General features: G+C 36.5%; 1 protein-coding gene across 1 annotated transcript in view; it reads right to left on the bottom strand.

Annotated features, from left to right (window-relative positions):
* Window positions 1-5,713: 5,713 nt before the first annotated feature.
* LOC123566662 (ras GTPase-activating protein 1-like) overlaps window positions 5,714-27,306 on the bottom strand; it is a 60,095-nt gene continuing 38,502 nt past the window's right edge. Inside the window, exons 17-21 of the mRNA XM_053549623.1 lie at window positions 14,032-14,147; window positions 10,758-10,844; window positions 9,915-9,982; window positions 8,309-8,475; window positions 5,714-6,351 (exon numbers count right to left, since the gene is read on the bottom strand). Of these exons, the coding sequence (XP_053405598.1) occupies window positions 6,217-6,351; window positions 8,309-8,475; window positions 9,915-9,982; window positions 10,758-10,844; window positions 14,032-14,147 (573 nt within the window). The 3' untranslated portion in view covers window positions 5,714-6,216. The remainder of the gene's footprint in view (window positions 6,352-8,308; window positions 8,476-9,914; window positions 9,983-10,757; window positions 10,845-14,031; window positions 14,148-27,306) is intronic.

Raw genomic sequence — 27,306 nt, 5'->3', positions numbered from 1 at the left:
AAAAGCACGAACCCCCAAAAAAACAGTCTACATAATTGTTTTCATCGAGTATTTCTTTCCAAATCTGTATTCTAGAAACTTGAATATATACCTTTTATCAGTTTTATTAAATTGGAGTTACCCACCACAAACCCGTGTTTTGGTTAAAACCGATATGAGTATTGTAAATACAAAACCCCAGAACCCCAAACCCAAAATCGAAAATATTCTAAAATGAACAAATTTAAAAACAAATAACAAAAAATCCCCCACTACCTGAAAAATGACCCACAAAAATACAGGATTTTTCTTGTGTCAACCAAAACCCACGTACCCCGTCCGGGGCATTATAAAACCCGGGCCACTATTTAAACCCATGTTAAATCAACCCTAACCTTTTTGTCAGTAATGTATGCCCCAAAAGGTTGATACTTTTTTGTCTGAGTAATTACTAAGATTCATTTATAAACACAGGGTACCCCTCCACACATATTGGCTACATTTTTAGAATGAATCAAAGAAACTCATAATTTTTTTTCACTGATGCCCATACTGAGAAACCTTTTAAAACAATGCTGATGGGGATTTGCCTGTTAAATAAAAATTGTTCCCCTTCCGTTATGGTAATGGTTTAATAAAAAATTGGAAATTTTTGCAAGGAATTATTTTTCCTCTATATTAGCTTATAAATGTCTGTATTTGCAAAAAAAAAAAAAAAAAAAAAATGCATATTCATGAAATTTGAATCATTTTTATGAACTGACATATATGTTTCTCAAGATGACCATATACTGGAAATATTCTACCTCAAAAGACGGTGAAATTTTAAATAAAAAGAACTTATAGCCTCATTTAAACATCTTCCCTATAACTCTTAACAATAAGGGTACCACTGTCTTAGCACTATATATGCCTTAAAATTACAAATAAATACTCAGCACTGAAGACAATTAAATCATTCTAGAATGAACCTGAAATCCTTCAGGCAATCATTTAAAAATCCTGCGCAAGTCTGCATCAATCTATTTCAACAAAAACTTTTTCCATATAATTACACAGGGAATTTTTAAAAACACTCCTGTACTATACTGTAGACGCTTTTAAATTTTTGAAAACACTCCTTACCTATTTTTAGACTGTTATTTAAAAAACACTTATTACCATTCTGACGACTGAAATACCTTACAAGAAACCCCGACCCTACGAAAATTTTTCACTCTTAAAAAGGACTTGTACCATATTTTAGACTTTCAACATTAAAACACTAATTTCCATACTGAGACTGGCCCTACTCTTTAAAAAGCACTCCTGTACCATACTGTAAGTAGTTTTACGTATTAGAAGCCCAAAACCCTTTTTACATACGCACTATCGGAAATACCATGTTACAAAACATCGACGTAGACCTTAAAAAACACTCCTTCCATTTTATGCATTGTTCGCCCCTTTTTTAAACATTCCTGCAACATCGGAACACGTAACATACGAACACTGTTTTAAAAATCTTTAACGCCGGAAAACAAACGCCTCTATGAACGATGTATCCCCATGTACGAGACAACATTTGAGGTAGTGTATAAGGATAACTGTAGGAGAAGGCGCGGGACTAGGTACCCTGTCAGCTTGAACACAGACTGGCATAGTGAGGTCAAAGTTTACACAAAAAACGGACAGACAAATATCAAGTGTCGCCCATGTATTGCTTCTTGTGATTTGTCGCTATGTCATCCCCCCCCCCCCCCCCCCCCCCCCCCCCCCCTTTTTTTTCCAAAAATTTTTAGTTTTAGAACAAATTGTTTAAAAAATATATGGGATATAAATTGTGAAATTCTTACTAAACCCAAATTTCGAATTTGAAAATACACTATTATGCGATATTCATTTAGAGGTTTTCATGCAGGGGGGGTGGTCTTAACCCTTACCCCGATTTAATTTTTTTCCCAAACGACTGGGGTTTTTCATCAATTTGGGGAGTACCATTTTTCATTTTAAGGGGGTTTTGGGGATACCCCTTACATTCTAAGGGTTTTCAGAAAATTTACAGAGAAAAAACGAACAGTGCAGATCACGAGAAGCCTGAACATCCCTGGTCTAAACTTGTCGCAAAGGCAAGATCATTTGTCAACAGCAGGCTAAAGGTTAAGGCGATACAGACATACCTGGAGAGTCTTTGTTTTTTTTTTTTTATTTTAAAATTTCACCAAAACCTGAAAGGGCATATGGGATTTTCCCGCTTTAAGGGGAGGAAGACCCCCCGGCCTCCTGGCTTATTTCAACAGGAGCGGGGGACCTGGGGAGAACCACCGACCTTCCGTAAGCCAGCGGATGGTTTCCCCACATGAAGAATTCAACGCCCCGAGTGAGGGTTTAAAACCAAAAATCGATGAGGGGGAAATGATTTGAAGTCAGGACCTTAAACCCCTCGGTCATGGAGGGGAGGGCAAATACCAATTTACCTTGCCCTAATACGAACCAGCCCTGTTTTTTAACATTTTCATTGCATATGTTCCACTCTATTGTAAAGGTGAACAAGAGCCATGTTAGACATGGCCAATCCCCCTGCCGGGCATATTATAATTGAAGGCTAAAGTTCCTGGCAAGTTAGTGTCTGAAAGTATTAATTTTGGGAAAAGCTTTGAAGAACCGTTTAGTTGTGGTCCACATCAGGGGTTTTAAAGATGTGGAAGAAAGAATTATTCAGTGGTGAGGTGGTTTACTGCTAAATTTTATTAATTTTCATGAACAGTATAGCTATGATGTTTTTCTATATGGCTACTGTAAAAAGAAGGAATGGAAAGCTAACAGGGAACAAGCGTGCCAGAATGTCACAATATACGCCCGTCACAGCAAATTTCTTTACTCTAGCAGCTGTATTTGCAAATGGAATTTCAATTTTGTGGTTGTTTAGTAATCATTGTAAGTCTTTTGTTTTTCTAAGTCCACAAAAAAACTCCATACCAGGTAGAGATATCTTAAAATACACCTAAAATTGGAAAGTAACATCCATGTTGTACCACAGAAAAATGGTCTTGTTTTTTCCCTATGGTCAGTTATAAAAATGTTACAATATAAGTTATTTATAGTAACAACTAAGGGAAGTTAATCTTAAAAAAAATAAAACTAGAGCTATCACTAAAGGTGATGAACGTACCCCCAGCATGCACTGACACAGTACATTGCAATTTGACGCACACAAGATTGCATAATTATGTGGACTGTATGTATATAGACTGTATGCATACAGTATAGTAACAAAAAACAAATCCCATAACTATGCAGAATATTTATCTAAAAGAATGTAACATGCACCATGCACAACTAGGGTGGTACTGATCACTTGTGTGAAGTTTCATTAAATTGTGTGTAAGGGTTTGGTAGATTAGGCACGCACAAGATTGCATATGCAGACTGTATGTACATAGTATGTTAACAAGAAACAAAGTCCCATAACTCTGCAATTTTTGTCGCTGAAAGAACCTAACATGCCCCATGCACAACTACTGTTGTTACTGATCACTTGTGCGAAGTTTCATTAAATTGTGTCAAGGGGAAGAGGAGAGATGGTGCGCACAAGATTGTGTCTATGCATATTGTATAGTAACAAAAAAACAAAGTCCCATAACTCTGCAAATTTTTTTTCTGAAAGAACCTAACATGCCCCATGCACAACTACTGTTGTTACTGATCACTTGTGTGAAGTTTCATTAAATTGTGTCAAGGGGATGAGGAGAGATGGTGCGCACAAGATTGTGTCTATGCATACAGTATAGTAACAAAAAAACAAAGTCCCATAACTCTGCAAATTTTTTTTCTGAAAGAACCTAACATGCCCCATGCACAACTACTGTTGTTACTGATCACTTGTGTGAAGTTTCATTAAATTGTGTCAAGGGGATGAGGAGTGATGGTGCACACAAGATTGTGTCTATGTATATAGTATAGTAACAAAAAAACAAAGTCCCATAACTCTGCAAATTTTTTTTCTAAAAGAACCTAACATGCCCCATGCACAACTACTGTTGGTACTGATCACTTGTGTGAAGTTTCATTAAATTGTGTCAAGGGGATGAGGAGAGATGGTGCGCACAAGATTGTGTCTATGTATATAGTATAGTAACAAAAAAACAAAGTCCCATAACTCTGCAAATTTTTTTTCTAAAAGAACCTAACATGCCCCATGCACAACTACTGTTGGTACTGATCACTTGTGTGAAGTTTCATTAAATTCTGTCAAGGGGATAAGGAGAGATGGTGCGCACAAGATTGCGTCTACGGACAGACGGCCAGACGGACAGACAGACAGACAACCTGAAACCAGTATACCCCCCTTACAACTTTGTTGTCGAGGGGTACAAAAATTGTAAGTCCACACAAAAATCTTAACCAGGTAGAGATTGGTCAAAATACACCTCAAAATTGGATGTAGCATGCATGTTGTACTACAGAAAAGTGGTCTCGATTTTTCCCTACGACTAGTAATGAAAAATTTACAATAAAAGCTATTTAAAGTAACAACAAAGGGAAGTAATTCTAAAGAAGGGAACTGCGCATGACACTTCGTCTCATGATGGTGTATAATTGTGCCAAGTTACATCAAAATCCCTCCATGCATGAAGAAGAAATGCTTCGGACAAAGTCATTCTTGTATCTGACCTTTGGCCTCTAAGTGTGACCTTGACCTTAGACCTAGGGACCTGGATCCTGCGCATGACACTCTGTCTCGTGGTGGTGAACATTTGTGCCAAGTTATATCAAAATCCCTCTATGCATGAAGAAGAAATGCTCCGGACAAGGTTTTCATTCTTGTATCCTTTGACCTCTAAGTGTGACCTTGACCTTAGAACTAGGGACCCGGTTCTTGCGCACGACACTCCATCTCGTGGTGGTGAACATTTGTGCCAAGATATATCAAAATCCCTCCATGCATGAAGAAGATATGCTCTGGACAATTTTTTTAAAGAAAATATGATAAAGGAGAATCACTCAAAAAATAGGCAAGGTAGAGTTATTGTTCTTGCACACAGCACTTTCTCCCAATGTGTTCTATCAATGTATGAAGTTTGAAGAAAATCCCTCCAGTACTTTTGGAGTTACGCTCCGGACAAATTTTTTTAAGAAAATAAGATAAAGGGGAATAACTCAAAAAATAGGCAAGGTAGAGTTATTGTTCTTGCACACTGCACTTCCTCCCAATGTGTTCTATCATAGTATGAAGTTTGAAGAAAATCCCTCCAGTATTTTTGGAGTTATGCTCTGGACAATTTTTTTAAAGAAAATATGATAAAGGGGAATAAATTAAAAAAAATAGGCAAGGTAGAGTTATCGTTTTTGCACACTGCACTTCCTCCCAATGTGTTCTATCAGTGTATGAAGTTTGAAGAAAATCCCTCCAGTACTTTTGGAGTTATGCTCCGAACAAAGATCGTTGCGCACACACAGACGGACGGACGGAGAGCATTTCTAATATCCCCTTCGCCTTTGGCGGGGGGATAAAAAAAGATATTAAAATAATTTGTTGCAGTGTCAATGAATGTTCATGTAATGCGTGGGAGTGTTTACATTGTCTGATAACAATGACTTCATTTCCTTTCAAAAATTTGTTATAAATTCATGTTTTCTAGGCCTGTAGTTTCTTGTGTTAGCCTTGTTCAACCACATTAGAAGAGGAAGCCAGCCAAGTTATGTTAGTTTACCATGCTTTCTTTCGTAAAATAAATGTTAGTTTGAATATTTTTGATATCCTGTAGGTGGAAGTTTAAAACCTGTTTGTTTAGGCTACTGCCGAAAGAACATTTTGTGAAATTTTTTCAAAAGATCAAAGTTTCAGCTGTATAAATACACTGTTGTTTGTGCTTAAATTTATGAATGCCTTTCAATTCCTCTTTCTAAAACATCACACAACATTTGCATGGCCTTGTTCAACCACATTAGAAGAGGAAGCTAGCCGAGTTATGTTAATTTGCCATGCTTTCTTTCGTAAAATAAATGTTAGTTTGAATATTCTTGATATCCTGTCAGTGGAAGTTTAAAACCTGTTTGTTTTGGCTACTGCCGAAAGAACATTTGTGTGAAATTATTTCAAAAGATCAAAGTTTCAGCTCTATAAAACACTGTTGTTTGTGCTTAAATTTATGCATGCCTTTCAATTCCTCTTTCGAGAATATCACACAACATTTGCAGAACCCAAAATTTATCACTCCTCATTTCCTTTAATCTAACTGCTCATGATAAAGGCATTTAGTGGCAAACCTGTGAATCTGAGCGTTTCCTGAGATCTTCAACATGTGTGGCACAAATCTGATGTATAGTGGCTAAATCACGAGACAGATCACCTATAGCATTATCATGGATTTCTACACACTCCGACACATTCTGAAAATAAAAAGTATGTTATATGTCAATTACACTAGGCTAAATCAATTATCAGTATCTTGGATTTCTACACACTCCGACACATTCTGAAAATAAACAGTATGTAATATGTCAATTACACTAGGCTAAATCAGTTATCAGTATCTTGGATTTCTACACACTCCGACACATTCTGAAAATAAACAGTATGTAATAGGTCAATTACACTAGGCTAAATCAGGTATCATCCTCATGGATTTCTTCACACCAAGACACGGTTCTGAAAATAAACAGTATGTAATATGTCAATTACACTAGGCTAAATCAGGTATCATCATCATGGATTTCTACACACTCAGACACATTTCTGAAAATAAACAGTATGTAATATGTCAATTACACTAGGCTAAATCAATTATCAGTATCATGGATTTCTACACACTCCAACATATTCTGATGTAGAACAAGAGCTGTCTCACAAAGTTAAATGGATTTTCTACCTAAGAACAGGTATATTGTCAAAATTCAAGTAAGAGTCACTGTATAAGTGGTTATTTCCGCGGGTCGAAGAGTTAGCAAATTTGTAATTCCAGACATTTGGCGTGCAGAAATATAAGCGTATTCCCTTTTTTCCAACTTGCGTGAAAATAGCTTTTCGTAAGAGTTACTAACGTGTCTGGCGTAATAATTACATTTTGCTGCATGACAGCATTTACTTGAAATCGTACTAGTATTTATTAAGGAAAGCAGAATATGTGTAACTGTCAACCAGAAAAATGCTTACAATATGTATTGAAGTAAAGCCTTTTATTACATTTTGTAAACGTGTGAAATGCAATTTTAGAAGTCGGTATGTTTTCTTGCTTCCATACTCACCTACGAAATGAAAACGCAACATATCTGTAACTCCTACCCTAAGGTCAAAGAGTGAGATTAGAGCAGCATGGTTTAAATACAATGTTTTTACATCTGCTAAGTGCTCTGTTCAGCATTTAAAGACACTTGCTTCAGTTTCTTGTATGAGAGATGGGGCAAAAATTTCCCAATTATAGAATGTGTTCAAACTTTGTATATAAATGCAGTTTAATGTTAGAAACAGAAAAATGCAAAAACAATCATAGGTCACCATGCTTGTTTAGGAGTTATCTGCCCTTAAAACTGTATTTTTCTTCAAACTTCAAAAAAAACAAGAGCTGTCTCCATAGGATGACACATGCCCCCGATGGCACTTTGAATGAATAGTTATGGCCAATGTTAGAGTTTAGGACCTTTGACCTACGGACCTGGGTCTTGCGCGCGACATGTCGTCTTACTGTGGTACACATTCATGCCCAATAATTTTAAAATCCATGCATGAATGACAAAGATATGGACCGGACACGCCCATCAATGCACTATCATGAAATATGACCTTTAACGTCTAAGTGTGACCTTGACCTACAGACCTGGGTCTTGCGCGTGACACGTCGTCTTACTGTGGTACACATTCATGCCAAGTTATTTGAAAATCCATCCATGGATGACAAAGATATGGACTGGACACGAATGCACTATCATGAAAAATGACCTTTAACGTCTAAGTGTTACCTTGACCTTTGAGCTACGGACCTGGGTCTTGCGAGCGACACGTCGTCTTACTGTGGTACACATTCATGCCAAGTTATTTGAAAATCCATCCATCGATGACAAAGATATGGACCGGACACGAAAATTGCGGACAGACAGACCGACAGACTGTTCAAAAACTATATGCCTCCCTTCGGGGGCATAAAAATACTACAGCCATCCTTGAAGAGGCAATTTACTTAAAACATGTTACAAATAAGGTGGAACAACCAGTAGGTTACCTGGATAAATGATATGAAGTTGGGACTTCTTGTTAACAAATGTGTAGAACAATCTTATAATATTAAAAGGCGTCATCTCTTCAAATGAACATCAAAATCAAAACCAAACTGCAATAAAGCAGACAACTTACAGATAGTTTATCTAGAAACTCCACCATTCTTGCCTTGTTGTTCTTAATGAACGGATTTACGCAAGTCATAAACTGTTCTTTTACACCAAACTCGACAAGGTTTGCCAGATTCTGTAAAGCTTTCGCAATCAGCTTTAATGTTCTTACAGCTGTTTCTGACGGAGTTTCTGAAGAGAAAAACAATTTCCATCTTTTAAATTACAGACACTGCTGCATTCTTATAAAGATAATCTTCTTTATCCTCTATCATAATTGAGCCACGCCATGAGAAAACCAACATATTGCGCAGGCTGGTCTGGATCCATGCTGGTCGCTTTCAAAGTCTATTGGAATTAGAGATACTGTTAGTGAATAGCATGGATCCTGACCAGACAGCACGGATGCGCAGGCTAGTCTGGATCCATGCTGGTTGCAAAGCCACTACGTTGGTTGTCTTTCCTCAATTCTGAAGAGTACTCCTCTCAGAAAAGAAAAATCATTTGGTTCTAGTACACCTGGCAAAACAGAAGTGTTAAAATTCTATATTGAATGCTAATACTTGTATGGGCACAATTTATCCGCCTGAGAAAGATGCCAGCTTCAGAATCAAAACTGGTAGTCCAACCAGTTAAGCAGCGCTGGAATATCATCAACAACAGCTGTCTCATGGCAGTTTGCTCATCCATTCAAAGGCTTATCAGTAAAATGGATTACATATTTTGTCCAATGTCATGTAAATTACAGGACTTGATGCTGTGATTTTGTTCAATTGCACCTAACATTTGTGTGAAGTTTCAACCATGGTATCTTCATTAGTTTTGGAAATAATCATTAATCATTTCCAAATAAAACTTTAAACCTGAAATTTCCAAGTCCAAGAAAGGGGCATAACTTTGCCAAATTCAATGCAGAGTTACTGGACATGTATCTTTCACCATGTTTTTTTTTTTTTATATAAATAATTTGGATAATGTTTCAATTTAATATCTGCATTGACTTTGAAGAGAAATATTTCAATCTTGATTTTCGAAGTCCAAGAAGGGTTTAGTGTAAGAGACGGGCAAGAAGGGTTAAGTGTAAGATATGGGACTTGATGCTAGAATGTCGTTTTACTGGCTGGAAGATGAGTGTATAGTTTTAATATAATATCCGTACTGGTTAAAAACAATATTTATTATTTGTACTATTTGAAAAACTTAATAATCAAAATTACTAAGTGAAAAAGTGGCATAACTCTGGAAATACTGCAGGCAGAGTTACACATCTTGTCTCTTGAAGAATTGTCACTATTAGCAAGTACAGCCATTAAGCTTCAATTGAAGAAGCAATGAAGAAGATACTGGACTTCATAAATCTTTAACTGAAAATTCTAGATTAAAAGGGGCATAACTCTAGACATTTTGCAGGTAGAGTTTAACAACTTGTCACAGCAATCAAGTACAGCAAGCCTGAATAAAATATCTTAATGAAGAAGATATTGGACATTAGAAAAAAAAACTTGAGGACACAGATGCCAAGGCGAGTGCAATTGCTCTCATTCTTTGAAACAACCAAGCTAAAAATAGACTTTTTCAATCATTTAATTACAAAAAAATATCATCTTTATTAAGCACGAGAACTAACTTACCAGTGATCAGATTAAAAGACTTTGGGTGTAAGATGGCAGGACAGAGAAGGCGTAGGAACACAAAACCGCTGAAACATAAAATTTCAATATTGCTTTAATATGTTTTTAGAACAATCTGAGCTGCACCATGAGAAAATCAACATAGTGCATTTGCGACCAGCATGGATCCAGATCAGCCTGCAGATACATGCTGTTCCAAAATGGTTTCTCTTATTACAATAGGCTTTAAAAGCGAACAGCATAGATCCTGACCAGACAGCGCAGATGTGCAGGCTGGTCTGGATTCATGCTGGGCACAAATGCACTATGTTGGTATTCTCACGGTGCGGCTCATTTATACTTGACACATAAAAAAACTCTAGATATGCTGAAAGCAAGAAAATTATCACATTTTAAAAAATATTAGCAATACAATTCTGAAACACAACATGTCTAGTTTCTGTGTTATGTGCAATCTGCAAAATCAAAATTATTTGGGGGAGGACTAAATTACGTGGATTTTATGGATACGTTTATCCACAACATCAAATCCCAGCAAATAGGATTAACAAATCATTTTGTCTTCAAAAGTTGGATTCCAAAAATTCATATCCTAACAAAATACCCAGACTTGCAACACCAAAAGATTTCATGCCTACAAAATTAGAATAATTTTACAGTACTGTAAAAGCATATTATTTTCATTGGGTAAAAAATTCCGCGAATTTGAAATTTTGTGTATGTTCGCAATGTTTAGTATTCGCAAAATTGTAAAAAATGGTAGGGATCCTACTTAAATTTGAATTATACTAATATGCAAGAATTAATTTTCGCGAAAATTTCTGCTTTTAAAATATACAGTACCTGACTACTCTTGTTCTAACACTTTCGTCTTCAGGCCACTTGGCTGAAACTGTTTTTTGTAATCTGCCACATATATAACGTAAAACTCTGAAAATGAAAGAAATCATTTGTCAAGTCTTCTTTTGTGGTTAATGTGGATGGCATACTACTGTAGAAAACTTTATGTGGAAGTTATGACACAAAACTCTGAAATATGAAAGAGTCCTTTATGAGTGCCCTTATAAATTATGTCGATGAAATGGCAGCACATTTTAGGTGGACACGATACCTTTCAACAACAGTTTCAGGATTAAGTCACAATATGTAAGGCTTACTTCAGTTTGGGCCAGGTTCCCGAGAATAAAATACAATTTATGTGGACACGCATATCTGGTAAACTTTCTATCAATGAACTACAATTTACAGAGACACACTTAAATGCGACAACATTCTCACGCATTTCTGCATCTAAAGTTGACACATTTACCTTAAGTACTTAGACAACTTTCTGTGAATGAATTATAATTTGTGTGGAAGTACAATGATTTTTCTATGAAAATGGACTTATAATTTATGCAGAACTACTAACTTGGGACAACTTTCTGTGAATTAGTTACATGTATAATTTATGCAGAAATACTTACTTGAGACAACTTTCTGTGAATTAATTATAATTTTTGCAGAAATACTTACTTGAGACATCTTACTGTGAATGATTCATATTTATGCAGGAATACTTACTTGGGACAACTTTCTGTGAATTAATTACAATTTATGCAGAAATACTTACTTGGGACAACTTTCTGTGAATTAATTATAACTTTTGCAGAAATATTTACTGGGGACATCTTTCTGTGAATGGTTCATAATTCATGCAGCACTACTTACTTGGGACAACTTTCTGTGAATTAATTACAATTTATGCAGAAATACTTACTTCGGACAACTTTCTGTGAATTAATTATAACTTTTGCAGAAATATTTACTGGGGACATCTTTCTGTGAATGGTTCATAATTCATGCAGCACTACTTACTTGGGTCAACTTTCTGTGAATTAGTTATAATTTATGCAGAAATACTTACTTGGGACAACCTTCTGTGAATTAATTATAATTTTTGCAGAAATATTTACTGGGGACATCTTTCTGTGAATGGTTCATAATTTATGCAGAACTACTTACTTGGGACAACTTTCTGTGAATTAGTTATAATTCATGCAGAAATAATTACTTGGGACAACTTTCTGTGAACAAGAGTTCGTAGAACACGAAATGCCCCCACACCCCCCTTGATGCATTCAGTAATTGCACAAGAAACAGAAATTATTTGCTCACTGTAAACGAAACGGAAGTTCTACTGTTCTAGTTCAATGTGACCTTGGTCTTTGTCCTATTGACCTCAAAATCAACAGGGGTCATCTGCTGGTCATGATCAACCTCCCTATTAAGTTTCGTGATCCTAGGCCCAATCGTTCTCAAGTTATCGTCCGATAAAGGGTTTAACTGTTCCGGGTCAATGTGGCCTTGAACTTTGGCCTACTGACCTCAAAATCTGTAGGGTTCATCTAATGGTCATGATCAATCTCCCTATCAGGTTTCGTCATCCTAGGCCAAGCGTTCTCTAGTAAGGAAACAGTTAAACGGTTCCGGGTCACTATAACCTTGACCTTTGACCTACTGACCTCAAAATCAATAGGGGTCATCTGCTGGTCATGATTAACCTCTCTATCAACTTTCATGATCCTTGGCCCAAGCGTTCTTGAGTTATTGTCCAGAAACCGTTTAACTGTTCCTGGCCCATGTGACCTTGAACTCTCACCTAATGACCTCAAAATCAATATGGGTCATCTGCTGGTCATGACCAACCTCCAGGTCACTGTGACCTTCATCTTTTGCCTACTGACATCAAAATCAGTTGGGGTCATCTGCTCAGTAGGGGTCATCTGCTGGTAATGACCAACCTCCCTATCAACTTTCCTGATCCTAGGCCCAAGCGTTCTTGAAATATCGTCCGGAAACCATTTTACTGTTCCTGGTCACTGTGACCTTGACCTTTGACCTACTGATCTCAAAATTAATCAGGGCCCTCGTTTGCCCATTTTTTGGGATGAAATTCGGCCCCGTTCCCCCCTCGAAATAGTATGTTTTTTCCCCCCAAGTATAGAAAAATTCCCCCTCGAAAGAAAAAAAAATTCAAGAAAAAAATCGATACCCGATAGTCTTTGGAGCGTCTCGTAACTTAATGGGCCTGATAAAGTTTTACTGATCCGTATAATACGCGCGTTTTTCAGTTCCCCGGATGCGTGTATGCAAAGTTACTTCCCTTTGAAAAAAAATGTCGCATAATGCAAAATCATACTGTAAAAAGATCACGGATGCAACAGGGGCGAAATGCGCAAAGATAGATTTGCTTTTTAAGCAGCATGCCCTCAAAAAACAAAATACTGTCACGGACACCGCTGTTTCACCAGGGCCAGACATGCACAATCAGGCAGATACGATGAAGGGAAGCCCTGCTCCGGCTGCTGCTGAGACAATGTCCATGGATACTGCTAGTGCTACCGATAATGACGATGATGTTAGTGTGAATAATTTTATATTAAACTTTGAATAATTTTTGCTAAGAAATATTTGAACTCAGTGAAAACACCATTAAGGACAAGCCTTAAACAGGACGAAATTCCCCCCTCCAAGGGCCCCGGCCCCAATCCCCCAAAATGTAGAGAGGGCCCCTGTCAATAGGGGTCATCTGCTGAAAATCAATAGGGGTCATCTGCTGGTGATGACCAATCTCCCTATCAACTTTCACGATCCTAGGCCCAAGCATTCTTGAGCTATCATCCAGAAACCGTTTCTCTGTTCAGGGTCAATGTGACCTTCATCTCTGACCTCAAAACCGGTTGTTTTTTGTTAGCGACCTTAACCACTCGGCCACGGAGGCCCCCGGTTGGGGTCATCTGCTTGGTAGGGGTCATCTGCTGGTCACGACCAGCCTCCCTATCAACTTTCATGATCCTAGGCCCAAGCGTTCTCGAGTTATCATCCAGAAACCATTCAACTGCTCCAGGTCACTGTGACCTTGACCTTTGACATACTGATCTCAAAATCAATAGGGGTCATCTGCTGGTGATGAACAACCTCCCTATCAACTTCCATGATCCTAGGCCCAAGCGTTCTTGAGTTATCATCCGGAAACAGATTGGTCTACATACCGACTGACAGACATCTGTAAAACAATATACCCCTCCTTCAAAGGGGGAGCATAATTAGTTATAATTTATGCAGAAATACTTACTTGGGACAACTTTCTGTGGATTTAAAAATGGACTCGACCATTTCAGTGAGAAAGTCCACAAAATGATCTGTATTGCTTGGCAATTCTGATGGATTATCCAGAAACTGTTTGTTTAACTGAAATAGAAATTTAAAATCCATAAATTTGTGTACACAGGACAAAACTATCACGTTTGAGAACAAACTTAAAAGGCATACTGCTTACCAAACTATATCTAACTCACAGTTCATACAGAACATCAAAGAAAAAATTCAGGTATTTTAAGTCATTTTTTACTTTTTCAAAGCCTTTTTAACTGAACAAGAGATCACAGAGTGATCTTGGCGGCCACCACTGAGCCATTTTTGAATGCTCCAAATTTCAGGACTAGTTCAAGGTCAAAATCAAGGTTAAATTTCATTTCAGTATACAACACTGTGCATGTGGTCTAAATTTGAAAGCTGTAGCTTGAGAAATGTGGAAGTAGGTCACTACATCAATTTCAAGGTCAAAGTTCATTTCGGTTCACAGAACTATGCATGTGCTTCAAATTTGGAGGCTGCAACTTGAGAAATGTGAAAGTAAGTACTAAGTAAAATACAATGTCAAATTTCAATTCTGAACACAACTAGAACTGTCACAGGAGTGACTCATACCCCCACCATACGGTCTTGTCACAGAAGAACGGCAACCATAAGAAATCTTAAAAATACTTAGTCTTTGGAGTACTTCATCCTGGGATTCTACATATAAGTAATACTAGTATAATACTAGAGGATATAGTAATACTAGTAAATATAAAAAATCTCTATTAGAGATACACTAAAAGTGAATACAAAAAAGTGTCTTACCGACCCATGTTACCACAGAAAAATGTATTGACTTTTTACATAGGACTTATAAGAAAAAAGTTAGAAAAATACCTAAAATATTGAAAATCTAAAAATAGGATTTCTAAAAATAGACTAATTCCTGGAATTTAAGGGGAAGAAACTTTGACAGCACAAAAGTTAAAAAAAGGTTACTTCCCTTTGGCTCTAAGCCAATCAGAATGAGATATAGTTAAAATACATCAAAAATTAACCTTAAATTCTAGGTAAAAGGGGACACAATTCAAGAAAAATTAGCGTCAGAGTTATGCACCTTGTGTCACATGATGTGGGTGATGAGGTGGAACATCTATTTTAAGTCTGAATCAAATCCAATCAGTAGTAACTGAGATATAGTGAAAATACATCAAAATTAACCTTTGTTTGTTTGTTTTTGGGTTTAAGGAGGAACCACACTATAACTTTTTTCAGAGCCCACGTTATTGACTGGTACCAACAAAAACTGGAAGATATTTCTGATTTAGATCTGTGTATATTTTTACGTTTAATGCATCAGCGACGTTTCCATGACGTCGCAAACATGACCACTTCGCGCACTTTGGACGTCAGATATACGAGGACAAACTCTGTCTTGAAATTATTGTACCGGCAATATTTTTTAACGTAAACCCATAAATTATACATGAAATGAAAGCTGACATGAAACTCCAGACGATGATCTAATCGGAATTGCTCTACGTTTTCGCATAATAAAATGAGAGCCAAAAAACGAGTTTTCTTTTTACTTAAATTTTCCACAAAAAATAGCTTCGCTCAGCATTAAAAAAAAATCCATCCGTAATTTTTTTACCAAAATTGAATATGTTTTACACTTATACGTCCTGTAAATATGTAGTAAAAAACAGAAAGTTTTACCGTGCCGTTTTGTGGCTATAAGAACTTTTAAAGCATCACTACAGTAACATTTTTCGACGCTGAAAAGAAGATATGGCCCTTAAGGTTAGGCAAAAAAAGTTTGTTTCTGGTAACATGCTAAACAAATAGGGTAGGTAGCTAAAGTGCCGACAGTTTTAATTTACACATTTACAATCAACTATAATAGATTGTATTTAATGACGATTTAATCGGAATTGCTCTACGTTTTCGTTTAATAAAATGAAAGCCAAAAAATGAGTTTCCTTTTTACTTAAATTTTTACAAAAATAGCTTTGCTCTGCGTTAAAAAATATCCATCCGTAATTTTTTTTACCAAAATAGAATATGATTTACACTAATACGTCCTGTAAATATGTAGTAAAAAACAGAAAGTTTTACCGTGCCGTTTTGTGGCTGTAAGAACTTTTTAAGCATCACTACAGTAACATTTTTCGACGCTGAAAAAAAAATGACGTGAAGATATGGCCCTTAAGGTTAGGCAAAAACAGTTTGTTTCTGGTAACATGCTAAAAAAAATAGGGTAGGAAGCCAAGATGCTGCCAGTTTTTATTTACACAGTTACAATTAACTGTAATACATTTATTATTAGGTATAAGGCCATGTTACGGCTACGAAGTAGGTTCGAAATGGCTTTTTGACCATGTCTGGAAGGTTTTCGTCGGCCCAGTTGGGTCCCTTTTGACATAAACTTGTACCCTTTTAATACATGGTCGACTAGGTATGGGTCCTGGCTACGGATTAAGACCATGTTCGAAAACCTGGGTGAGCCATATGTGTCAGGGGAGGTAATATATGGAGGAACGGTACTGTATCAAATTCATACTGAATTTCAGCTGATAATGACACTATGTTAGATTTTGACCCTTGTTCGAATCTCTACACCCCAGGTACCTACCTATACCATATATGAATATGTTTGTAGGTGTCTAAGCTTTACATTTATGCTATTTACAAGTCCATATGATGCCATCAGAGCTCAGGACAGGTATCAGAAAATGACCAAACTTGTTATTTGCAGGAGGGTGCTGGCCAAGACTAAGCTGGTCCGCCCCGGGGAGCCGTGAGAATTGCTCCAATGGTGTCATTGGACTCATTGAAGGTAGTGCTTGTGTTTTCAGGACTGCCTTGACTGCTCTGAAAAGTTCATATTTTGAGAATATTACCGGAATTTGACCTATGACCTTGACCCCTAGTCGACCGGGTTCGAACCTGACGTGGCCTGTTTTCTCTAGGTACTTGCTTGCCCTTTGCAAAAAGGTATCATTTATTAAAATCGGACATCAGTTTATGAAGATATGTCTCTTCTGACAAGGCCAGCCCCTCTATTTAATATATGAAGAAGTACGCATATTTTCACGAAAAATGATACATTTTGAGACAGTCCTCCGACAAAACCGTCGGCGATAAAAATATACAAATTACATACCTGCTTAGCCAATGTTTAGATATAATTTATTAAAGTTATTTCATTAAAATATCTTGTGTTTGGAACATTCTACAATTATGTGAAGTTAATGAAAAACACTGCCTTTTACCGTACGGAAAAGTACGGAAATACAGCTTTTATCCTAAATTACGTACAGACGGACGAAAAGATGTTGTCTTTTTTGTCACAAACTTTCAAATTTTGTCATTTTCTGTCAAAACAAGTTTTAATTTGCAGTTATTTCGCAAAAGTAAATATTTTATAAGCACGTTTTCCTTATTTTACGGCAAATATTTTAAGCCAAAAATGGCAAAGTTCAGCAAATGTTCCCGACAGCGTGCTCATCGGGGAAGACAATTGTTTTTCATATTCGATTAGACAATATTTTCAACTACTTTTTAAAAGAAATTTCAGTTTAATATCTTACTCGTAACGCTTTTTATAATAAAAAGAAATTGATGAATTTTTCGAAAAAATGCGACCAAGATTAGCGTTATACAGTCCCTATAGCAAGTCTACAGATCGTACAGACGGACAAAACTTACCTAAAACTATTTATTTCCATAAAAATAATTGATATTCGCCAAAACGTGTTACTTAAGAGCCTTAGTTGATGTAAAATATTTTTTCAGAAAAATAAAGTGTATTTTCGTAATGTTTTTGCTTTTTGACATAATGGCACCCATGTTCGAGCCCGGACGACCCTTGGGGTCGGGTTTGAGCCTTGCGCTATACCTTTATGAAATAGTTCTTGAAAAGTTCTACAGAAGAATGTAACTTTCATTAAGATATCTAGAGTAATATATCGTATACCTAGTAATAAAGAAGCGATAAAAATCGTAAAATATGCGTCGAGAAATCCGTGCAGAACTACGCGCTATTATCTGAGTCTACATGTCTTTTTGACCACACCAAGCACGTGATCGCGATCGGCCAATTTGCTCTGAACAAATGTGTAAGGTTTTATGCTATTATAGACAAATTCGGTAATTTCTGTAAAATTACTACATAAATACGGTACACTTTATACAAAGTATATAAAATATGTTAACTATTTGCGTTGTTAAATAGGCTCAGGTCTATAACTCTCTTTTGCGGAAAATGTATTAGCAATAATTTTGTATATGTTAGAAGAGTTTCAAAAAATACATGTTTATTATCTTGCATAACTTCGAATATGACCACGCAGATAATGAGGTCACTGAAAGGAAATTTACACTAGTGATTCCACTGATGTGATAATTATTCTTATCACTATAAACGAATGCCATAGTCTCAGCCTATTCTTTAATTAGTACTTATCCTCGCAGAAACATAATATTTCTGAACGGTAGATATTCGGATCTGGTAGTATGTTAACTAATGATAGCGTTACCGTCTGTGTGATTACACTTTCCATAAAAGCTACCACAATTACTAAATAATGGGATAACTAATGTAATTTCACGTTTATCTGAACGCTGCGTAACTTGTCAATTCTTCAAAAACAATTTAAAACGGTGACGTCGAGAAAACGTAAATTTGTTGACCTAGTATCAACGTATAACAGCTAATTACCTAAAAACGACACCGCAGAACTTTCTAAATTTTGACTGTTATTCAGAAAACATTCTAATGTAAAACATATTCAGTTTTAATAAAAAAATTACGAATGGATATTTTTTTAATGCTGAGCGAAGCTATTTTTTGTGTGGAAATTTTAAGTAAAAAGAAAACTCGTTTTTGGCTTTCATTTTATTAAGCGAAAACTTAGAGCAATTCCGATTAAATCATCATTAAATAAAAATCTATTATAGTTAATTGTAAGTGTGTAAGAAAAAAACTGGCGGCACTTTAGCTACCTACCCTATTTATTTAGCATGTTACCAGAAACAAACATTTTTTGCCTAACCTTAAAAGCCATATCTTTACATTCACGTCATTTTTTTCAGCGTCGAAAAATGTTACTGTAGTGATGCTTTAAAAGTTCTTATAGCCACAAAACGGCACGGTAAAACTTTCTGTTTTTTACTACATATTTACAGGACGTATTAGTGTAAAACATATTCAATTTTGGTAAAAAAATTACGGATGGATTTTATTTTAATGCTGAGCGAAGCTATTTTTTGTGGAAAATTTAAGTAAAAAGAAAACTCTTTTGGCTCTCATTTTATTATGCGAAAACGTAGAGCAATTCCGATTAAATCATCATCTGGAGTTTCATGTCAGCTTTCGTTTCATGTATAATTTATGGGTTTACGTTAAAAAATATTGCCGGTACAATAATTTCAAGGGAGATTTTGTCCTCGTATATCTGACGTCAAATGTACGCGAAGTGGTCATGTTTGCGACGTCATGGAAACGTCACTGATGCATTAAACGTAAAAATATACACAGATCTAAATCAGAAATATCTTCCAGTTTTTGTTGGTACCAGTCAATAACGTGGGCTCTGAAAAAAAGTTATAGTGTGGTTCCTCCTTAACACCGTTTTTCAACAGTATTTCAGTCATGTAACGGCGGGCAGTTAACCTAACCAGTATTCCTGGATTCTGTACCAGTACAAACCTGTTCTCCGCAAGTAACTGCCAACTTCCCCACATGAATCAGAGGTCGAGGACTAATGATTTCAGACACAATGTCGTTTATCAAATAGTCATGGAGAACATACGCTCCGCCTGAGGATCGAACTCGCGACCCAGAGATCCGTAGACCAACGCTCTTACCTACTGAGCTAAGCGGGCGGGCTTAAATTCTAAGTAAAAAGGGGCATAATTCATGAAAAATTGGTGTCAGAGTTATGCACCTTGTGTCACATGATGTGGGTGATGAGGTGGAACATCTATTTTAAGTTTGAATCAAATCCATTTTGTAATAACTGTGATATAGTGAAAATACATCAAAATCAACCTTAAATTTAAAGTAAAAGGGGACATAATTCATAAAAAATTTATGTCAGAGTTAAGCACCTTATGTCACATGATCTGGGTGATGAGGTGGAACAACTATATTAAGTTTGAATCAAATCCATTTAGTAATAACTGAGATATAGTGAAAATACAACAAAATTAACCTTAAATTCTAAGTAAAAAGGGGCATAATTCATAAAAAAATGGTGTCAGAGTTATGCACCTTGGTTCACATGATGTGGGTGATGAGGTGGAACATCTATTTTAAGTTTGAATCAAATCCATTTTGTAATAACTGAGATATAGTGAAAATACATCAAAATCAACCTTAAATTTAAAGTAAAAGGGGACATAATTCATGAAAACCTGGTGTCAGAGTTATGCACCTTGTGTCACATGATGTGGGCACATGATGTGGGTGATGAGGTGGAACATCTATTTTAAGTTTGAATCAAATCCATTCAGTAGTAACTGAGATATAGTGAAAATACAACAAAATCAACCTTAAATTCTAAGTAAAAAGGGGCATAATTCATAAAAAATTGGTGTCAGAGTTATGCACCTTGTGTCACATGATGTGGGTGATGAGGTGGAACACCTATTTTAAGTTTGAATCAAATCCATTTAGTAATAACTGAGATATAGTGAAAATACAACAAAATTAACCTTAAATTCTAAGTAAAAGGGGACATAATTCATGAAAACTTGGTGTCAGAGTTATGCACCTTGTGTCACATGATGTGGGTGATAAGGTGGAACATGTATTTTAAGTTTGAATCAAATTCATTTGGTAATAACTGAGATAATAGATTTCGGGACGGGACGGGACGCGACAAAACTGACTCCTATATACCCCCCTCAAACATGTTTGGTGGGGGTATAAAAATATGCATGTGATCCAAATTTGAAGCCCGTAGCTTCAGAAATGTGAAAGTAGGTCACTAGGTCAATCTCAAGATCAAAGTTCATTTTGGTACACAGAACCTTGCATGTGGTCCGAATTTGAAGGCTGTAGCTTGAGAAATGTGAAAGTAGGTCACTAGGTCGAAATCAAGGTCAAATATCATTTTGGAACACAAAACTATGCATGTGATCCAAATTTGAAGGCTGTAGCTTGAGAAATGTGAAAGTAGGTCACTAGGTCAAAATCAAGGTCAAATTTCAATCGGGAACACAAAACTATGCATGTGGTCCAAATTTGAAGCTTTTACCTTCAAAAATGAAAGTAGCTCACTAGGTCAATGTCAAGGTCAAAGTTTATTTCGGAACACAAACCTATGCATGTGGTCCAAATTTGAAGGCTGTAGCTACAGAAATATAAAAGTAGGTCACTAGGTCAAGATCAAGGTCAACTCATGTCAAGGTTCATCTTGCCACTTAAAACTATACAATCATGTGGTCCAAATTTGAATGTTGTAGGTTTTGGACATGAAAATTCTAAAATGTTTTCCCCTATGTATGTCTATATGAACAATTTGACCCCCGGGGCGGGGCCATATTTGACCCTAGGGGGATAATTTGAACAAACTTGGTAGAAAACCACTAGATGATGCTACATTACAAATATCAAAGCCCTAGGCTTTGTGGTTTTGATAAGAAAATTTTCAAAGTTTTCCCCTATATAAGTCTATGTAAACCATGTGACCCCCAGGGCGGGGTCATATTTGACCCTAGGGGAATAATTTGAACAATCTTAGGTGAGGACCACTAGATGATGTCACATATAAAATATCAAAGCAGGCCCTAGGCCCTGTGGTTTTTCAAAATTTTTCCCTATATAAGTCTATATGAACCATGTGACCCCCGGGGCGGGGCCATATTTGACCTTAAGGGGGATAATTTTAACAATCTTGGTAGAGAACCACCAGATGATGCTATAACACAAATATCAGAGCCCTAGGCTTTGTGGTTTGGACAAGAAGATTTTCAAAGTTTTTCCCTATATAAATCCATGTAAACCATGTGACCCCCAGGGTGGAGCCATATTTGACCCTTGGGGAATAATTTGAATCATCTTAGTAGAAGACCACTAGATGATGTCACGTACAAAATATCAAAGCCCTAGGCCTTGTGGTTTTGGACAAGAGGTTTTTCAAAGTTTTTCCCTATATAAATCTATATAAACCATGTGACCCCTGGGGCCGGGCCATATTTGACCCCAGGGCAATAATTTGATCAATCTTGGTACAGGACCACAAGATGATGTCACATACCAAAAATCAAAGCCCTAGGCCCTGTTTTTTTGGACAAGAAAATTTTCAAAGTTTTTCCCTATATAAATCTATGTACTAAATTATAAAAATAAACAAAGGGCCATAACTTACTCAAAAATTGTTGAACCAGTCTGATTTTCGATGGGGACACAACTAGGGTACCAATACATCAGGGTTCTCGCCAGGCTATTATCGCCTGTCGCGTGCGACATGCCTTCAGACTTTGAGTTGTATATTCGACATCCCTTATTTCCACCGTCATCCCTTAATTGCCGAAGCGGCATGTCATAACACCCTGATTAATCCGATAGTGTATTCGAAAAGCTTCCACATGCTTACCCGATAGTTTAGGTAAAGCGATGCCAGTTAACATAACCGATAAACCAATGACAGCTTCCTATGTGTGGAACGTGTAACGTAAATTTCATCGTAGCTCCGCCTTTAAATCCTTTGACAGGCGGTATCTTGTGATGTGTACATGAAAGTGACTTCGCAAGTTTTAAGATTATACATGTCATTAGATATAATGACAGATGATTCAACAATTATCGTCCGAATATTTTTCGCAATCAAGGAAAGACAATGTAAGGAATTAAGTCAAAAATCGTGCAACACGGTAAAATACTTTTGAACAATTATCGCCGTAATATTAATGTTTTTCACATGTATGAAATGTGTTTTCTCGGGCGGAATATCGAAAAGACAATGCAAGAATTAATGTTTTCTGTCGTCACTTTCAAAATAGAACTTGTAGAGAAAAGTTTGAAATACCCTCCGTGCATTATTTCATCACGAACAGACACTTTGGTAGAACCACCGACCTTCCGTAAGCCAGCTGGATGGCTTCCTCACATGAAGAATACAACGCCCCGAGTGAGGCTCGAACCCACATCGATGAGGGGCAAGTGATTTGGAGCCAGCGACCTTAGCCACTCGGCCACGGTCACAATTTCAGAATTCCCCCCCCCCCCCCACAGCCACGCCAAATGGCCAAAGATAATCGGGCATTGATCCAAAATGGAAACCAGCGTTTCCCTGGATGACAGTGCTAAAATGGTGTTGTTTTATGTACAATAAATAGTAAATGAACATTTTTAGCAACTTAAAATTGATGAACTTTTAATTGTCATTCACCAAATAAACTCCATAGGATTTTTATGACCCAATATCTTTTCTTGTACATGTAAATGATGCTTATTAATCACTGAAAATACCACTATGTTTTTCACTCTGAAATGCACCAGAATGCACCAAAATGAGTTGTAGTAACACAAAATTTTCTGGGGTGATCCCCATACCCCCCATATGGGAGGGGACATCCCTCCCGCACCCACCCCTTTCATCGTCAAAAAAAATCCTTCTGCAACATGCCTTCAGAAAATCCTGGCTAGAACCCTGTACATCATTCTGACTAATTTTGGTCAAAATCCCCCAAGTAGTTTCTGAGGAGATGCGATCCGGACGGATGGACCACGGACGCAGAGTGATTTGAAAAGCCCACCATCATCAGATGGTGGGCTAAAAATTTGTTTAAAAATCTTAGTTCCAACAACTTCCATGAATTACTTTAAAGTGGTGTTGTGGTAAATATTGCACCCCATTTAAACTGTGATCATTGCTGTCTATGAAGCATAATTTGATATGTCACCAAATAGAATAATTTTCTTTCAAATCATGTTCATCATTTTCATTTTTTTTTTCAAATTTATTCTTTCTACAAAACAAGTTGTTTACAGAACATTTTTCATAATGTTTTAGGTGAAATTCAAGCCTTTTTTTTCAAAATTCAAGGACTTTCTCAAAGACTAGTATCAACTTCAAGGACTAGCTTCAAATGTAAGGACTTTCCAAGGTCTCACCACTTTCCAGCTTTTAATGGTGAAGAAAGACCTCAGAGGCCCCTTCCATTATTTCCAACATGGGCTGGTATATGGGTATAGCCACTGACCTTTTGTGGGCCCACTTCCTAGCATGAAGACCCAAGCAAGGCCAGAACCTACAGGGGTGACAGGCACATGACCTTAAATGCTCGACCTCTGGGGCCCTTCCCTACTATAATCAGATCCTTTCCTGTTTTCACGATACATGTTCTAAAATGTTACAAAGCTTAAATCTAAGACAGCAAAAACTTACATGATGAATCTCAGGACTTTCTCCCCTGAAAATTTGGACTTAAAGCACATACTTGGGAATTTTTCGCAAGAAAAGAAGTTCACAGGAGACAGCGTGCTCGACTTTTTGGATACTGGGTAGGGAAACTGGGCACATCTGAGGAAGTTGGAGCTATAACTGGAGTGTTTAATGAATTCAATGCGGATGAAGAAATTGAAAATAGCTAAAGTCTGTGTCAAAAGTATTAAATAACAAGCAAATTTGATGAATTGGTATCCCCCGCCGAAAGGGTTTGTGGTGAGGAATGGCAAAAAGATATATCCGGCAAAAAGTTAAGGATGTTAATAAGAAGCAAATAATTTCATTAGTCAAAATCAATTTAACAGAAAACAAATGTTTAATTAAAGAGTACATAATAAATGTATGATACTTTGATCCTGACTAAAGAATTTATTTTGAATGGGATATGCTTACTGTAATAAGCTTAGCTTTTAAAATTAAATGCAGTTAATTGAAATGTGAGCTTGAAGTTTAACTGGAATGAAATATTGTCTTTGAGTGGTTTGGCACCAGGTGTTGCTGTTTTACGTTTGAACTTAAAAGATCAGATGTCCTTAAGAGAACACAGGTAAGATATCTTGAACATGGCTGAGGGCAAGGTTTGTGCAGTCACAACTTAACATGTTGAAGGTTTGAACATTTAAAAAAAAAAAAAAAAAAAGGGAATGGAAATATATATATCTATAGATATATGTATATATTTATTTTTTTAGGGGGAGGGGGTGCAGGGGAACAGGAGAGGAAACAAAATTTCACATGTTGATTATATATATATTGATTGAAAATTAAAAATGAAAAAAAAAAAAAAAAAAGGTAAAAGGGTGAAGATGGAGGGGGGGGGGGGGGGGGCGCAGAGGATGCATGGTCAGTGGTGGGCATGACTGGGTGGAGAAGTGAGGTGGGGGAATGGTACAACTTGGAAGGTTTGAAAAAAATCTAAAATAAGAAATGAAAATAAAAAAAATAATTTTTTTTTTGGGGGGGGGGGGGGGGGGGGGGGAGGGGGAGGGGGTGTGACCAAGGCAAGTGGGTGACCAGGTGTGGGTGCACAACTTCACATGTTTATAATAAATGTTCACAGAAAAGAATGAAAGAAATTTAATGAAATTCTGCCAAATGGTAAGTTTGTTATGTACAAATATGTGGATTTTTAGACAATTAAAGGGCAATAACTCTGAAGTTACAAAAAGAAATCCATACAAAATTGTCTGTGCACAACCACATTATAGTGCTGTAAATTCTGTTAAAGTTTCATAGTTCTAGGTCAAATATATCAAAAGTTACGATGCAGAAATTGGCATATCTATAGATCTATAGTACCCTATATAGTTAACACTAGAAACTTCTAAGGGCCATAACTCTGGTGTTACTTGGGCAATCTGTCTGAAACTTGATGGGCTCCATAACCTCATAGTGGTGAACATGTATATGAAGTTTGTTTGAATAAAATCTAAAATAAGGAATGATTTTTTTTTTTTTTTTTTTTTTTTTTTTGGGGGGGGGGGGGGGGGGGGGTCGGGGGATAGGGGGGAGGTGTGTGATCAAGGTAAGGGGGTGACCAGGTGTGGGTACACAACTTCACATGTTTACAATAAATGTTCATGGAAAAGAATGAAAGAAATTTAATGAAATTCTACCAAATGGTAAGTTTGTTATGTACAAATATGTGGATTTTTATACAATTAAAGGGCAATAACTCTTAATTTACAAATAAATCCAAATGAAATTGTGTGTACACAACCACATTATGGTGATCTAAATTCTGTTTAAATTTCATAGTTCTAGGTCAAATATATCAAAAGTTATGATGCAGAAATTGCCATATTTATAGTACCCTATATAGTTAACACTAGAAACTTCTAAGGGCCATAACTCTGGTGTTACTTGGGCAACCTGACTGAAACTTGACGGGCTGCAAGAACTCATTGTGGTGAACATGTATATGAAGTTTTAAATAAATATTCCCCACCATTTCCTAGATATGGCTCCGGACGGACGGACGGACAGAGCCAAAACTATATCCCTCCGACTTTTGTCGGGGGATAATAACAGGCATAAAGATAAAGTGCATCAAAACATTAGATAAGTATAAATGGGGCATAATTCATGGAAACTTTCTGCAACAGTAATGCACCATGTATCATATCATGTGACTAATAATATGGAATAACTATTTTGAATTTGAATCAAATCTATATAGTAACAACTTGAGATAGAACAAAAGTATTTCACAACTTGAACCTGAAATTCTAAGTAAAAAGAGGGCATAACTCATAGTATTGGTGCTAGGATTATGGAAATTGTGTCATATGGTGTGGGTGAAGATGTGGAACAACCCTTTTAAGATTAAATCAATTCCATCTAGTAAGAACAAAGGTATGGTGAAAAAGACTCATTATTAAACTGAAATTCTAAGCAGGTAAAGGGGGTATAATTCATAAAATATTGTGCAAGAGTTATGGCCTTTATTTCATATGATGTGTTTGATAATGTTGATCAATTATCTTAAGGTTGAATCAAATCCTTTTGGTAATAATATAGCTGGAGTGAAAGTGCACCAAAACTTTAAAACCTTAAATTTAAAGTGAAAAGGGGGGATAATCAATAAAATATTGGTGCCAGAGTTATGACCCTTGTGTCAATGATGTGGGTGATGATGTGGAACATTTATTTTACTTTAAAATCAGATCCATTTAGTAATATATAAATGAAATAGAGTGCACCAATACTTTAACTGGAAATTCTAAGTAAAAAGTGGGCATTTTGAAATATTGGTGCAAGAGTAATGGCCCTTGTGTCATATGATGTGAGAGATAATGTAGAACAACAAT

The sequence above is a fragment of the Mercenaria mercenaria genome, chromosome 8, assembly GCF_021730395.1.
Source record: "Mercenaria mercenaria strain notata chromosome 8, MADL_Memer_1, whole genome shotgun sequence".
Classification (NCBI taxonomy): Eukaryota; Metazoa; Mollusca; class Bivalvia; order Venerida; family Veneridae; genus Mercenaria; species Mercenaria mercenaria.
The sequence above is the reverse complement of the archived record's forward strand: the minus strand, read 5'-3'. Positions and strand labels throughout refer to the sequence as shown.